This window comes from Mytilus californianus, unplaced genomic scaffold (genome assembly GCF_021869535.1).
Source record: "Mytilus californianus isolate M0D057914Y unplaced genomic scaffold, xbMytCali1.0.p SCAF_4, whole genome shotgun sequence".
NCBI classification, from domain to species: domain Eukaryota; kingdom Metazoa; phylum Mollusca; class Bivalvia; order Mytilida; family Mytilidae; genus Mytilus; species Mytilus californianus.
In genome coordinates this window covers 45,207,980-45,223,362 of record NW_026262690.1, presented here as the reverse complement: position 1 = coordinate 45,223,362, position 15,383 = coordinate 45,207,980, and the positions used below count along the sequence as shown (strand labels likewise).

At 32.8% G+C, this 15,383-nt stretch overlaps 1 protein-coding gene across 5 annotated transcripts in view; it reads left to right on the top strand.

Moving 5' to 3' along the window:
* Positions 1-15,383, top strand: part of LOC127738092 (LDL receptor repeat-containing protein egg-1-like) — a 35,377-nt gene that overhangs the window by 1,301 nt on the left and 18,693 nt on the right. For 2 of the 5 annotated variants that reach the window (XM_052249193.1, XM_052249191.1), the window contains exons 3-7: positions 5,567-5,857; positions 11,223-11,333; positions 12,199-12,309; positions 12,819-12,929; positions 13,377-13,487. In XM_052249193.1, the coding sequence (XP_052105153.1) occupies positions 5,567-5,857; positions 11,223-11,333; positions 12,199-12,309; positions 12,819-12,929; positions 13,377-13,487 (735 nt within the window). Of the gene's footprint in view, positions 1-1,995; positions 2,072-5,566; positions 5,858-11,222; positions 11,334-12,198; positions 12,310-12,818; positions 12,930-13,376; positions 13,488-15,383 lie in introns of those variants that run through there. The other 3 variants (XM_052249194.1, XM_052249195.1, XM_052249192.1) reach the window with 3 other exon arrangements.

Below are 15,383 nucleotides of genomic sequence, written 5' to 3'. Positions count from 1 at the left end.
TAACATACCACACTCACTGTCCTTATTGCTAGTTGTTTCCAGTGTAAACCATTGTATCTTATATTTTCGATAAGCTATGAGTAACAGATGCTTGACGTAGTGGTCAAGAGCATGCATCGGTAACAGTCATAACGACTTTCTAGGATTCACGATGCAGAAATAATGTTAGAAGAGTAAGTTATTTTCATAAGCAGATTCTCGCTTTTGTTTAGCAGTTCTGTTATCAAAATGGTTGTTGCTTGAGAAGGTTTGAAATTTCGGCTTTAAATATGAAATGTCCCTTTATATCTCGATTCATTTCAATCATATTTAGATTTTATACGATATTTAATATTACTTTCTCAAAATATTTTTTTCTAAAGCTCGGAATGAAATATTGTTTATATAATACATGTAGTATCTTGCCATAAGTTGTTCACACCACTAAGTAAGAGTACATGAAAAAATAAACACTAAAAAATATTTAAAAAAAATAATGCATTTGCCTTCTTTCATACTTAATCTCTTGCACTTACAATGCTTTTTAAGGAATGACTGTAATATTTTTTCTTTCTATGAAGAAATAACATCAAAAATGTGGTGCACACTGAATAATCCGCGTAGCTGGTTATTCAAAAGTGTTCAACACATTTTTTAGGTTATTTCGAATAGACAGAAAAAAATATTACAGTCATTCCTTATAATTAGTCCCCTACCGACGAAGTCCGTCCGTCTGTCTGTCTGTCTGTCTGTCTGTCTGTCTGGCCGGCAAATCAGTTTTCCACACTTTTTTTCTTCATGCTTAAAGATATTGATTTGATATTTGATGTATAGTTTTATCATGACAAGTTACAGATCAAGATCGAATTTTGTTCCGGTTTGATGATTTGGTGCAGAGTTATCGTCCTTTGACTTAGAAAATTCACTAAAATAATCAGTTTTCCGCATTTTTTTTGTCATTCTTAAAGATATTGATTTGATAATTGGTATATAGTTTTATCATGACAAGTTACAGTTCAAGTTTGAATTTTGTTCAGGTCTGATGATTTTGTGGAGAGTTATGGTCCTTGGACTTAGAAAATTTACTCAAATAATCAGTTTTCCGCCCTTTTTTTTCGTCATGCTTGAAGATATTGATTTGAAAATTGGTACATGTGTATATAGTTTTATCATGACAAGTTACAGATCAAATGCGAATTTTGTTCCGGTCTGATGATTTTGTGCAGAGTTATGGTCCTTCACTTAAATAATCAGTTTTCAACACTTTTTTTTCCCTCATGCTTGAAGATATTGACTTGATATTTGTTATATAGTTTACACCATGACAAGTTATAGATCAAGTAAGAATTTTGTTCCAATACAATGCATTTTTAACCAGTAGGGGACTATGTATTGCCATGCAATACTCACAGAATGCTTGTTTAATTCAAAATTCCATTTTTAAGTAGTAAAATACAAAAAAAAACGTTGATGACCTCATGGTCACATGACAAAATTTTGTCTATGAGCTGATAGATAAAAAAAAACGTATAGCCAATCAGAAGACGTATTACATCCAAAATTGAATTATCTAAGAAATATCCTCATAATTTCTCATATTCTACAAGGTTTACGAGTCGATATCTTAAAACCACGGAATGCATGAGATTTTGAATTTGAGAAATTAAACTTTCTCGTAGGATCAACTGAAGCAATTTTTTATTTATTCAAAATTTCTATTTGCAGTGTTTCTTGTATATTTTGTGCATGTACCTTAATTATGCAAAAATATCAATAAAATCATACATTCAAAATTAAATCTTCAAATGAAAGTAATGCTTATTTTCTTATGTTGAGTATATTGAGCATATTGAAACTTCCTTAAACATTTCATACAAGTATATAAACAAGTTAATACTCAGCCGTTTAATTTAATTATTTCATACAACACCAAACCTTTATAAAATCATTATAAGTCTCCGATAGAGATTACATTTAGTAATTTTAATGTAAATGACGTCTGTAAAACTTGATAAAAATCCTATTCTGTAAGACATGAAACAAGCTATTAAGGTTGTAATATTGATGATATTGAGCTCTGTGGACAGCGAAGGTAAGAAAAATAGAATAACAATACATTACAAAAAGCAGGGTAGCAAAAAAACATAATTACCCTTCTTCATAAAATTCCAAAATGCATGTAAAAAGTATAATAACAAAAATACCGAACTCCGAGGAAAATTATAAACGGAAAGTTCCTAAGCAAATGGCAAAATCAAAAGCTCAAACACATCAAACGAAAGGATAACAACTGTCATATTCCTGACTTGGTACAGGCAATTTCTTATGTAGAAATTGGTGGATTAAACCTGGTTTTATAGCTAGCTAAACCTCTCACTTGAATGACAGTCGTATAAATTTCCATTATATTGACAATGATATGTGAACAAAACAAACAGACATAAAGACGGGAGGTATAAATAGTGTCCGGTTGAGATCGTGTTTTTTTCGAGAGAATCGGTTCATTTTTTTCGAGTGTAGATCAGGTTTCTTCGAGTGATATTACATGCGATCAGATAGATTTACTGCTATTTTGCGACTATAATAGTTTTATTCGTTACTCTTCATCTTATTCTGAATGCTATACATGTTTTGAGCACAAATGACGCTCAATTTCCTTGTAGTTCACTAACAATTCAGTGTTTTATATTGTCCGTGTTTTTTCGAGAGCAACATTTAAAACGTCCGGATTTTTCAACAGATGGTCCGGGTTTTTAAATAAAAATGTGAATAAAAAAGAAACATTCCAGGGCTTAAAACTGACTTTTTCTAGTTTGTAACTGTAATTAAGCGATGGACAATATTATGTCTTCTTAATAAGTCCCAAAAACATATTACTATGTTGATCAAATTTAACCCTTTTCAATTTAATGATAACTTTTTGTTCTGAAAACATTTTTATCATAATCTTGCAATATTATGATATCAAAGTAATCATTGGGTCGCTTTTAAATCGGTTTTTAGAACCGAATACACGGACTCATAATATTTTCAATTTCATTTCATGCTACCTTTGATTTTTTTAAATCAATTATACTTTTTTATTTGATAACAGTGACGAAAAAAAAACATAGGAGCAAGAAAACTAAGCAACAGCAGTAAAAATCAGAAAAAAATCAATAAAAACCAAAATATTCTACTCAAAGAGCCCCCCCCCCCCCCCCCCCCTAAAAAAATACAATAACATTTGAATTGAATGGAATGGAATATATAACAAATTAACAATAAATCCAAAAGGTAGGTCCTGCAACCGAGGATGTTCGGGATGAAGGTCGGGAAATTTAGACTCACTGAAAATTAGGGTATATTGGATATGGACAGATATTTTGCCTTGCAACAAGCCACCTATTGACCCCTTATCTTGCAGTGAGCATGAAACTCTCTCTTTACGCCCCATTCTGACCGGATCTGGCTGTGTACTTTGGCTAGGGATTTACTGCCGGTCGGAAGAGGACCTAAGTAGGTATAAGAAGATGTGGTATGAGTGCCAATGAGACAACTCTCCATCCAAGTCACAATTTATAAAAGTAAACCATTATAGGTCAAAGTACGGTCTTCAACAAGGAGCCTTGGCTCACACCGAACAGGAAGCTATAAAGGGCCTCAAAATAACTAGTGTAAAACCATTCAAACGGGAAAACCAACGGTCTAATCTATATATAAAAAACGAGAAACGAGAAACACTTATGAACCACATCAACAAACGACAACTACTGAACATCAGATTCCTGACTTAGGACAGGTGCAAACAATTCCAGCGGGTTTAAACGGTTTTAATGGTACCAAATCTTCACCCTTATCTGAAACAATAGTGTTACATCACAACATAGAAAGACACACTATAAAATATCAATTGAAATGGCTTAACTCAATCAAAAGACATATTAACACAAGTGAACATACACTGAACAAATAAATTTGATCTAGTGACCATTTTTATATTCCACAGTCACCCTTCGAGGTAAACAATTTTAGAAAGGTTTGTTATAAATCATGGATGATTAACTTGGGGATTTATCCGATGTATTTGATAAATAACGGAATAAATAATTTGTAAGCTTTAATACGATCCTTTTGAAATAATAAAGAAAAACGAAATGTGTATAAAATATTCGTACACCTCACAAATATACATTGTCAATTTTTATTCCTTTAATTTCTGATGGATGAAGCTATGTTGGTGATTTATTCCTGTGTGACCAAGCATATGCTATGCTTGATCAGACCTCTCTTCACAGTAGGAGCATTTGAACATTGTTTTTGATTTCCATTTCTAGAACGATAAAACATATTACCACCAAGATACATAGTAAATGAAACATTTAGGATGTATTTTCCGTTAAAAAACACACATTTACCCTCATTACAAACTATGTTCTATGGTCGGATTGTTGTCTCTTTGACACATTCCCAATTTCCATTCTCAATTTTATGTGTACTTACGTCTCAATCCAACATGTCTGAGCTAACAGAAAGATTGTTTACATCACGAAATATTTACCGTATGAAATCCATTTCGGTACACTAACATGAAAATTACTGGATACAAATGAACGATGCCTTTTGTGAAATGTAAGTGTTAATACAGCATTATCAAACTGGTTTAATGCATTGTTTCGTGCTTTGAAAAATACTTTATTTGGACCTTTTCATTGTTTTTAAACTTGAATCACCGACATACGTATTACATTTTAAGGCGTAGGATTTTGTTCACTCGATAAAACAAGCTTGGACGCACTCAAAAAAAAAAAACACGGACTGCTCTCGAAAAAACGCGGACATGTAAACATGAATTTACTCTCCAAATTGTTCTTTTCAATGCAAAAACAAGAATTCTTGTAAAGTATCTGTCTATCTAAGTATATATAGATTCCATGTATGCGTTTCCGTTGACATTTGCATTGGTATGTGTACAAAAAATGGCTTTATAATCCTTATTTTGAAATAAAGCATTATAAAGCTAAATTAAACGCTTTTAAAACAAAATAATGTAGGGTTGTTAATATATTTTTATCACAAATACTAATTTACCTTCTATAATCTTGTATATAAGGTTCTGGCATCTTTTTTTTCGTCTAACCAGGAAGGTAGTCTGTTTGTTTACATTCACTCGAAAAAACGTGTTCACACCCGAAAAAAACCCGATCAAATCACTCGAAAAAACACGATCCCAGCCGAACACTATACCTACTGCGGTAAAACTATTCAAATAACTTAAGGAGATTATAAGCAAGCATTGATATTTTATGTATTCTAACTTAATTTAGTTTTGTTCCAAAGAAAATTAGTTTGTTTATGTACTTGATTATTTTTCTTTTGATTTGAGGAAACAGTTTAAAGAACTGCATATTTACAGTGGACATCCTACTGTCTTTTATTTCTAAGAGGAGTGAAATGAAACATTACACCTTCCCATGTTATTCTAATTTTCTGGGTTTAGAACTTCGTCTCTTAGCGTAGCGTGTCATATTAAGATCAATTCCGACACATCGATTCGTTCGCCGCTATTAACATTGATTTGGTGTCGTAAAATGATATTTTGTTTCAGGAGCAATTCGCCCTGTAATAATATGTCAAGGCGAAGAAAGAAAGATACAGTGCAAAGAAAGTACTATTATAATAATAAATTCAGCAACTTTCGGTAGGAGAACCTTAACCACATGCCCACGATTTGGCATATGGAAACAATTCTGTGGTAAACAAAACAATGTGCTTAAAAAGGTTAAGATGCAATGTGATGGAACAAATTTTTGTTCTTTGAGGGCATCGACTAAGGACTATGCTCATCCATGCCAAGGCATCCCTGTTTATTTGAATATTCGATACACCTGCATCAGTGGTGAGTTTTTAACCTATACAACGTACATTAGTTTATTGTGGGTTACTGACAATTATATATATATATATATATATAGGACTCGGAGGTGCGATGGGACACTGAAGCGCGATGGTCACGCTGAAGTGCAATGGTCTGCGCCAAAGTGCGATGGTCCTTTCGCTGATGTGCGATGGTCTATAAGACGCGTGATGGCTAGTTTAGAATTTACAGATGTTCAATTATTACGAGAGTTTGATTTTTTTATAAGTTGGTATACAAATACCAAACGTTCAATATTTTTTCCAGCTGCAGTAAAAACATCGGCGATCTATCTTATTCATTGTTCTGATTCACAGCAGCTGTATAGATTTTACGCTTATTTTGTCTGACTAACCAATGTTTTCAGTCAGTGCAGTTGGTATTGGTTTTAAAGGAAAATAGCTTTTGTATGTAGTCTCAATTTCTGAACGATTGTATGAACGACTGTTACTTGTCTAAGCTATTTACAAAGTATAATGTACACTACACCGTCACAGTGAGGACTGAAAATCCAATGACTATTTATCATGACTGTTTTGAATTAAACGGGTTATACTCTCGATAATTTACATAAAAAAAACGAAAAGCTACTTCTAACAAACAAATTGAGTTCTACATTGACATGTGAACATGAAAAACATTAAAAATATGATCCATCGCACATCAGCGTAACCACCATTTCACATCGGCGTAGCTATCAACAAAACAGCGTCACAATGCCACCATCGCACTTCGGCGTGATCATAAACGCACTTCAGCGTTAAACCATCGCACATCAGCGTGACCACTGCGGTTCAGAGTACCATCGCGGTTCAGAGTCCTACATATATATATATTATATTTTTTCACTCAACAGGTCCAAAGGGTCAATGTGAACTTACTTCATCATTCTACACCTTCTTCAATCGTCTAGTACATCGTTTGGTGTCATGTGAACTTACTTCATCATTCCACACCTTCTTCAATAGTCTAGTACGTCGTTTGGTGTCATGTGAACTTACTTCATCATTCTACACCATCTTCAATCGTCTAGTACGTCGTTTGGTGTTATGTGAACTTACTTCATCATTCTACACCTTCTTCAATAGTCTAGTACGTCGTTTGGTGTCATGTGAACTTACTTCATCATTCTACACCATCTTCAATCGTCTAGTACGTCGTTTGATGTCATGTGAACTTACTTTCATCATTCTACACCTTCTACTACCTTCTAGTACGTCGTTTTGGCGTCTTAAATGAAAGAAGATAAATTGAAAAAACTTCCCAAAGATCATTAGACTAATTTGAACCAAACTATTACAATTTAAAGGATTTATCGATTCATAATTTATTCTGAAATGCCGGAGACCTAATATGGCTGTCATTAAGTAAGAATATGATAGTTTTCTTTCCCGTGTTCCTTATTAGTAGATCTAATATTTTGTTTAAAATCATATAATGAGTAGTGTAACTCAAATAACATCACTAATCTGTTTTCTTGAGGAGGCCTTATTCAGAAATTATAACATACAAGAACAAGAAATATCCTTAAAGTGATAAGTTTCTGTCCTGTTTCCCTATAGCCTTGCAGATACATGTTCTGTGCTGATATGCATTTGTGTAAGTCTTTTTAGCAGATAGAAAACTGATTGTTATGTTCCTTTTGTAGTTGTGGAATGTCGTACAGTGCTTTATGTTCCTTTTATTGTTGTGGCATTTCGTACATTGATTTATAATTGGTTATATCCTTGTCATGTTAGATAGTTGTCTCATTGGCAACCATACCACATCTCATTATCTTTTTATTAATGTGTCACAGTATGTAATTCAATGTTTACCATGGGTTTGCTGTTTGTCGGTACTGTTTTTCGTTTATTGTGTTTAGCATAAATCAGGCCGTTGGTTTTCTCTTTTGATATTTTGGATATTTTGTCATCCCGGGCCTTTTATAGCTTACTATATGATATGGGTTTGCTCATTCAAGGGTGTACGGTAACCTGTAGTAGTTTTCATCCTTGTCTTTTGTCATTTTTAGATAATTGTCTCATTGTCTTTTTATTGTTTTATAGTTTTCAAAAGGATTCATTTTGATTAATGCTTTTCGTTGAAATGAATGAGATGTTTTTTTCTTCAAGTAATGACGTGATCTTTAACTCTTTTTTAACATTTGAACAACCTAACATTACTAGCCGATACATACATCTAAGGTATGGATTAGGCATTTCTACACTAGGTGTTTCAAAGTAAGATTCCATTTCATGCAACAGGCATTTTGATTGTGATGGACAGAACAACTGCTGAACTAGGGTAAAGAAAACTTAAAGCGTTAACAATTCAAATAACTTGTGTACTAGTATTTATTTTTCTATGACTAATTCTTTTTTTTTCGGTTGGTGACTATACATGTATTTTTTTTCTATGATTAATTCTTTTTTTTTTCGGTTGGTGACTATACATGTTTATATTTAATTTGTTCTCCGTTTTATGGAAATAATTGAAGTAATAGTGTATCATAATTCATAATTCAAGTAACTGGTACCACTGAAACGCATCATATGGACTAAATGTATGAACAAGGCGTTTGTTCCTTTTATTTAAACCATTTCTACCGATTTGCTGAGATTAAAAGCTTGTGAAACTATATCACCGTATAGGCTGCTCATGAAAAAAACAACCCAAAACAAAACAAGCGTTTCACCTCAACAAATCGGTAGAAAAGGTTTTACTGAAAGGAAATCCTACCTTGTTGATTATTTTCGTCCAAACGCTTAGTTTCAGAGGTACCTAATTTTCAGTTCGATGACACTCAATGAAAATCGCATCTATTTAGAGTAAAGAACTACATCCTTTTTTTTATGATACTCTATTATTCAGATCACAAGATAAACATATAAAATACCATATTCATGTAAATACATAAGTGCACAAATGCATATCATGAAAATACAACAAAGTCCTGATAATTAAGAACCAAAACACCTAATTGTGGCACAACATCGGATGTAATCTTACCTTTATTACCTTTTTTATTTTTTTTGGGAGGCGGGCGCCGGGTGCACCCCTTCTGCATCCGCACCTGTGTTATATCTGTTTTTCGTTTATTGTTGGTCATAGATCAGACTGCTTGATTTTGTTTGTTTGAATTGATTCACATTTTGCCATATGGTGGCCTTTTATAGAAGAGAGGCGAAAGATACCGAAGGACATTCAAACTCATAAGTCGAAAATAAACTGACAACGCCTAGGCTGAAAAAGAAAAGACAAACAGACAAGCAACAGTACACGAAACACAAAACACAACATAGAAAACTAAAGACTGAGCAACACGAACCCCACCAAAAACTAGGGGTGATCTCAGGTGCTTCGGAAGGATAAGCAGATCCTGCTCCACATGTGGCATCCGTCGTGTTGATCATGTTAGTACAAGCCCGGTGATGAGTCTAATTCGGTAGGTCATATTCGGGGAAAAGGGGACGGGATTGTAGTTGCGACAATTGGAACATATCCGTTGCCTTCATAATTCATAACTTCATATTCCGTAACGGTCAACCAACTCGTGATGGGGTCCGTAAAACTTACGAAGGGATGATTTCAACTTCACCACTTGGAACTCTTGGTTTAATGGCTTCCTAGTGAGCAGCAACCCTCTATCAAGGAAATCATGATAGGAAGTACAAGCCATGGAATATCGTATCAACTGGGAGATATATACTCCGTATGCAGGCGCTGCTTGAATGTTGCTTCATACTAATAGAAAGTTCACAATTTGGAAGCTGAAATCATCTCTTTCGTCGTACAGTTTTGTTTTCAACCGACCCTCATTGTCAATTTCTAGATGTAAATCAAGATATTAGGCAGACTTAACTGTATCTGTTGTATCCTTTATCTCAAGTTCGATGGGATAGATGCGTTCAAGATAGTCATGTTTTTAATTATTTAGTGAGAGAATATCATCTATATAGCGGAAAGTGGAGTTAAAGGATACTGTTAACTTCCTGTATGAAGTCAGCCTCATATGAATAAAGGAACAAGTCGGCAAGAAGAGGAGCACAGTTGGTTCCCATCGGAATGCCGATTAGTTGTTGAAAAAACTCGTCCTCTAAACGCAACAAATATGTTGTCAATCATGAATCAAAATCTTGATGATGTCAGTTTCAGAGAATTTTTTGTTTGAATCAGAGTGATTTTTTACAAAGAACGATTTATCCCTCCCTAAGACAAGATACTTGTATCTACGTTGGCCATTTTTTATGAAACAAAGCAGGACCAACTCTTTCAATTTGTCTTTTAGATATGAATGGGGAATACTTGTGTAAAGTTTGAAAAAGTTAAATATTTTAATACTATTGGAAGATAATAGAGTCTTAGATTGTATGTACTCTAAAAGATTTTTGGAATTTTTTAGTATCCACATCTGATTCAAGCCACCTCTAGAATAGGTAGTTTCATAATAACCTTGAAGCCCGGCTTTGATTGCTGATAAAATTGATGTTAATAACTTAAAAGAGGTTTCGTGGTACACTTGGAAGACCCAGCAATATAACGTTGTTTGTAAGGGAACTTATGTAGTTTCGGTATCCAATACAGTGAAGGAAAATTCAGTTCTTCATCTTTGGTTGAAACTCCAAAGAAACATAAAACAGACCTATGATTATCCAGGATTTCCTCCTTTGTAAGTGTTGTGGGGGTATAGATAGCTGACTATACGTTTTGAGTTTTTGCTAATTGTTGAAGGCCATGCGGTGAACTATAATTGCTTAAGTCCATGTTATTTGAACTCTGTTGGATAATTGTCTCATTAGCAATCGTACCACATCTTCTTATATCATATATATTCTAAATTGCACATGTACCACCTTTCTATGTGCCAATTTTCAACCAATGTTTAAAATCGTGCAGTGACACATGACGTTTCGACGATTTGGACGCAACAAATTTATAACGTGTTGTTTTCATTTTTTTCGGAAGGCAATCTGGTTTTTCTGAAAATCTTGAACATTCAAACTATACATGACGCCTACCGTTAACTTGTCATTAACATTTCTGGACAAATGGGTTCAAAATGGGCCACATAAATTTCTCTTTCAGCATAGCAAGGTTTCAATTATGCAAATTTATTGGCTAGTTTAAGTAAACAACAATATTAAAAGCACTATGTTTTGTCAAAGTAGGACTATGTTTACATATGTTCTAAATGCTGATTGGTAAAATTGTTGGTGTGACCATAAATCCATCTTATACAGGAATAGTTTATCGATTTGTTCATAACTTTATAATCGGAAATGTCAACAATTGTGGAATGTATTTTGGTCATTTGCTAAGGCCAGCTTTATTTGACTGTTACAATGTACTTTCTTCAACTTGTTAGATTGCATTGGCGATACTTTCAAATGTACGAAGAGGAGTAAAAAGTGTTTACCAACTTCTAAGAGGTGTGATGGTAAAAGAGACTGTCAAAATGGTAGTGATGAACGAAAATGTAAGTTGTTATTTTATCCAACTAGCTAAATCTTTATTTGTGCATAAGAAAGTTAACAAAAAGAGCGAGTTCAACAGCATTTACTGTATCTATCAAACAAGTAAAACTTCATGCAGAATAAGAGAAACAATTTGACTACGATTTGAAAATCGAAAGAAGATATAAATTTAAAGTTACATCTTAATGTATTGTAATGTTGAAAACTAGGTGTTGATGGTAAGTGTTACGTTGATTTTTTTCTCTATGATTTAATTCATTACGTTTATACTACTCGAGACGATACATATATGCATATTGTATAGACACCCGTCTATTGTTGAATACTGTATGTTTCCCTCTAAATAAATTTTGGTTATTTTTGTCGTTAGATTGTTGTATACCAATATCTCCCAAAGAATGCTCTCAGTTACTTAAAGCAAACTCAAAGTTCTTCACATTCTGATATATAATCATTCCATACTATATATAGTAATATCTGATGCACAATCATGCCGTACTACATTGATATATCAATATATTTTATAGAAAATGTCATACATATGCGCACGAGTCTTGCTTCAAACTATCAATTTTCGAATCATTTCCCCCAAATATCAGGTAGAGTGATCAAAAAGCAACAGTATAATATTTCTTTTATAAATGAATCTATATAACAAAAAAAGAAAGACTTTTAGCACAATTACTTAACTTGTTAGCTATAAAAAAAACATATCAAAATAAGCTGAGTGTGAAATAAAGTAGTTTTTACATATCATATTCCTGCGGATGAAATTGTATTTTCACATTAAATATCTATATAAGTGAAAAAAAAACCCCAACTTTTCCCTTATTTACACACACACACAATGTTGTCTGTTAAATCAAGGTGAATGCAAATCCAACCAATTTGAATGTGCTGCCAGTAAGAAGTGTATATCTAAGTATTTACGCTGCAATCAGATACCAGATTGTCCTGATGAAAGTGATGAGAAAAACTGTAAGTTCTAAAACAATACGTTTGTTTACCTCCGATAATTTATTCCAAATAAAATATTCACTATACACTTTTAATTCTAAAGATCAATTGCAATGAAAGACATCTAACTGAAAACTATCTTTCAAATTACACTGTCGATTGCACACAACAATTTACCCAAGTTTTAACATATGACCTTCGATGTACACTAGTTTTATTCTTTGATACAACTCACTTTAACCAAATTTTAATAATCACACAGATTACTGTACTTTTGAACTCTACAACCGTCACCTAAAACATAGTTTTAAAGAACTTGAACTCACACCAAATCAGTTGTCACGAGTGGCGACAATGTTGAATGAGGATACCGGTCATCAACTAAACCTGAAGGGGATCATAAATGTGATATTTCCACAAAGTTTGAACTAAATCAGCTCTGACAAGATTTTATTTGAGTTTAGTCAATTTTTATTTTAAGACTTACTTGTTTGATGTTCTTATCAAAATAGGAAACATTTAATTTAAAGGTGAATGCCGAGCAGACGAGTTCCGTTGCAAAACCAGCACACTTTGCATACCCGAATCACAAAAGTGTAATGGAAAAAATGATTGTGCAGATGGTAGCGATGAGATTAACTGTAAGTTTCCATTTACCCATTTTGACACGCCACTAAAGGAAAGTAATTTGACACAATTGATAAATTTACCGAAAAAACCTGAACATATAATAAACTGTCGACAGGACAATTCAGCGCGATAATCATCCCATGTCATTTTGTAGACTGGATGAGCGATATTTGTAAAACGTGGTTTGGTATTAAGATATATCTGGACAATTGAAACCTAATTCTAAATTAAGGAACATTTTGAAATTTTTCATACAAACGTGGCGAAGTTCACTTTTAAACCTACTGTTACAATATAACTTGAAATGTCCAGAAAGTAAATTCACGGGTACCCGTTATATCTTTTTTATTCATGAAGTACTATCGTGTGGTATTTGTCTATGATAAAATTGTTAAACGTAGATCGATGCATATATAAATAAAAACAGAAGCAAATTAGAAATACTTCCATTGTTTTAGGTGATTGCAGATCCAATGAGTTTCAATGCGAAACGAGTAAAAGATGCATATTAGAAACGTTAAAGTGTGATCGGCAACAAAACTGTGATGATGGAAGTGATGAAAAAAATTGTAAGTAAATAACGGTTTTAAGACAATTTAAAAATCAAGTTGATGTTAGAAGAAATAAAACCTGTATGCATTTCTTCTCCCTTTTTGCGCTTATCTAAAAGATGTGAACGTATAGAAATGTATTTTTGTCTAGCAGGAATAGTGTAATTTTCCTCTGTAATTCACCTTACTTTCAGTCCATTTTCTTTAAGTCATTAAAAGGTTACTAAAATTCACAATATTTCAGCTTCATTTGTTTTCTGTAATTTTTTAACAGACTTTTGGCGACCAGAATAAAATAATGATTTATAAATGTCGGGAAATGGCTGGAGAAACTATTTGATATAGTTTTAAATTTTTCTACAACAAATAAATGAGAAGAGCAGTTTTAACCACTATAAAATTACTATTTATATACAGTGGGATTTTCTCGCTGTGTTGAAGATCCATTGGTGGCCTTGGGGTGTTTTCTGCTCTTTGGTCGGGTTGTTGTCTCTTTGACACATTCTCCATTTCCATTTTCAATTTTATTATAACAAAAAATATGAATTCATTTGCACAAGGCTTAAAACATGTATAATTTTAATGAAATTATAAATGTTTCCACCTAGTTTGACTTTAAGTTACCATTTTCTTCTTTAGTTTTCATTCATTGTCTGTTATTTTTTTTATTTTTTTAATTATTTGACAGTTAATTTAAATAAACAATAAAATGTTTGAAGGTGAATTTCAAGCAGATGAGTTCCACTGCGTCTGCAAACAGAATGCAGTGGACAAAACTGGCCCCATCCAAGAGAATCAAATGATCGCCCCCTAAATATTTAATTCGGTCTTCATAAGTGTGCTTGAGCGGATAACGTTCTTGTTAAAAGCTTTAACATTTTTGAAACGAGTAACAGATGCATATCAATAACGTTAAAGTGTAATCTGCAACAAAACTGTGACGATGGAAGTGATGAAAAAAATTGTAAGAGAATAACTGTTTTAAGACAGTTTAAAAATCAAGTTGTTGTAAGAAGCAATCAAAAATGTATGCATTTCTTCTCCCTTTGGCGATATTCTAAAAGATAAGAACGTATAGAAATGTAGTTTTGTCTAGCAGGAATAGTGTAATAGATATGACCAATTTCCACTGTAATTCAACCCACTTTCGGTCCATTTTCCTAAAGTAATTAAAGGTTTACTAAAATTCACAATATTTCAGCTTCATTTGTTTTCTGTAATGTTTTAACAAACTTTTGGCGACCAGAATAAAATAATGATTTATACAGGTTGCTTAATAGCTGAAGAAAATATTTGATATAGTTTTGAATTTCTCTACAACAAATTAATAAAATGAGCAATTATAACCACTATAAAATAACTATTTATATCCATTATAACAAAAAATATAAAATTCATTTGTATGTATGATTTTTATGAAATTATAAATGTTTCCACCAAGTTTTACTTTAAGTTACCATTTTATTTTTTACGTTTTCATTCATTGTCTGTTAATTTTTCAATTTTTTGAATTATTTGACAGTTAATTTAGTTAAACAATAAAATTCTTGAAGGTGAATTTCAAGCTGATGAGTTCTGCAAACAGAATACAAGAGACAGTTGTAAACAAAAGTGACTCCGGCCCAGAGAATGAAATGGTCGTCCCCTAAATATCTTAGGTGGTTTTCATAAGCGAGCTTGCGCGGCTAAAGGTTTTGTTAAAAGCATAAACAATTCATACACCATCGACTGTTTCAAAATGAAAATTGGTTGCAAAAAACCAAATTCCTCAGAAAACCTTGACCTATAATGAATTTGGTTATCATTTTATGTTCTTTTTGATGATATTGCTAGTCACATGTTTCAGTATTTATACATCACTGGCGTTTGAATATTTGGCATTGGTCGTTTTAGATGTAGGACTAAAATCCAGAA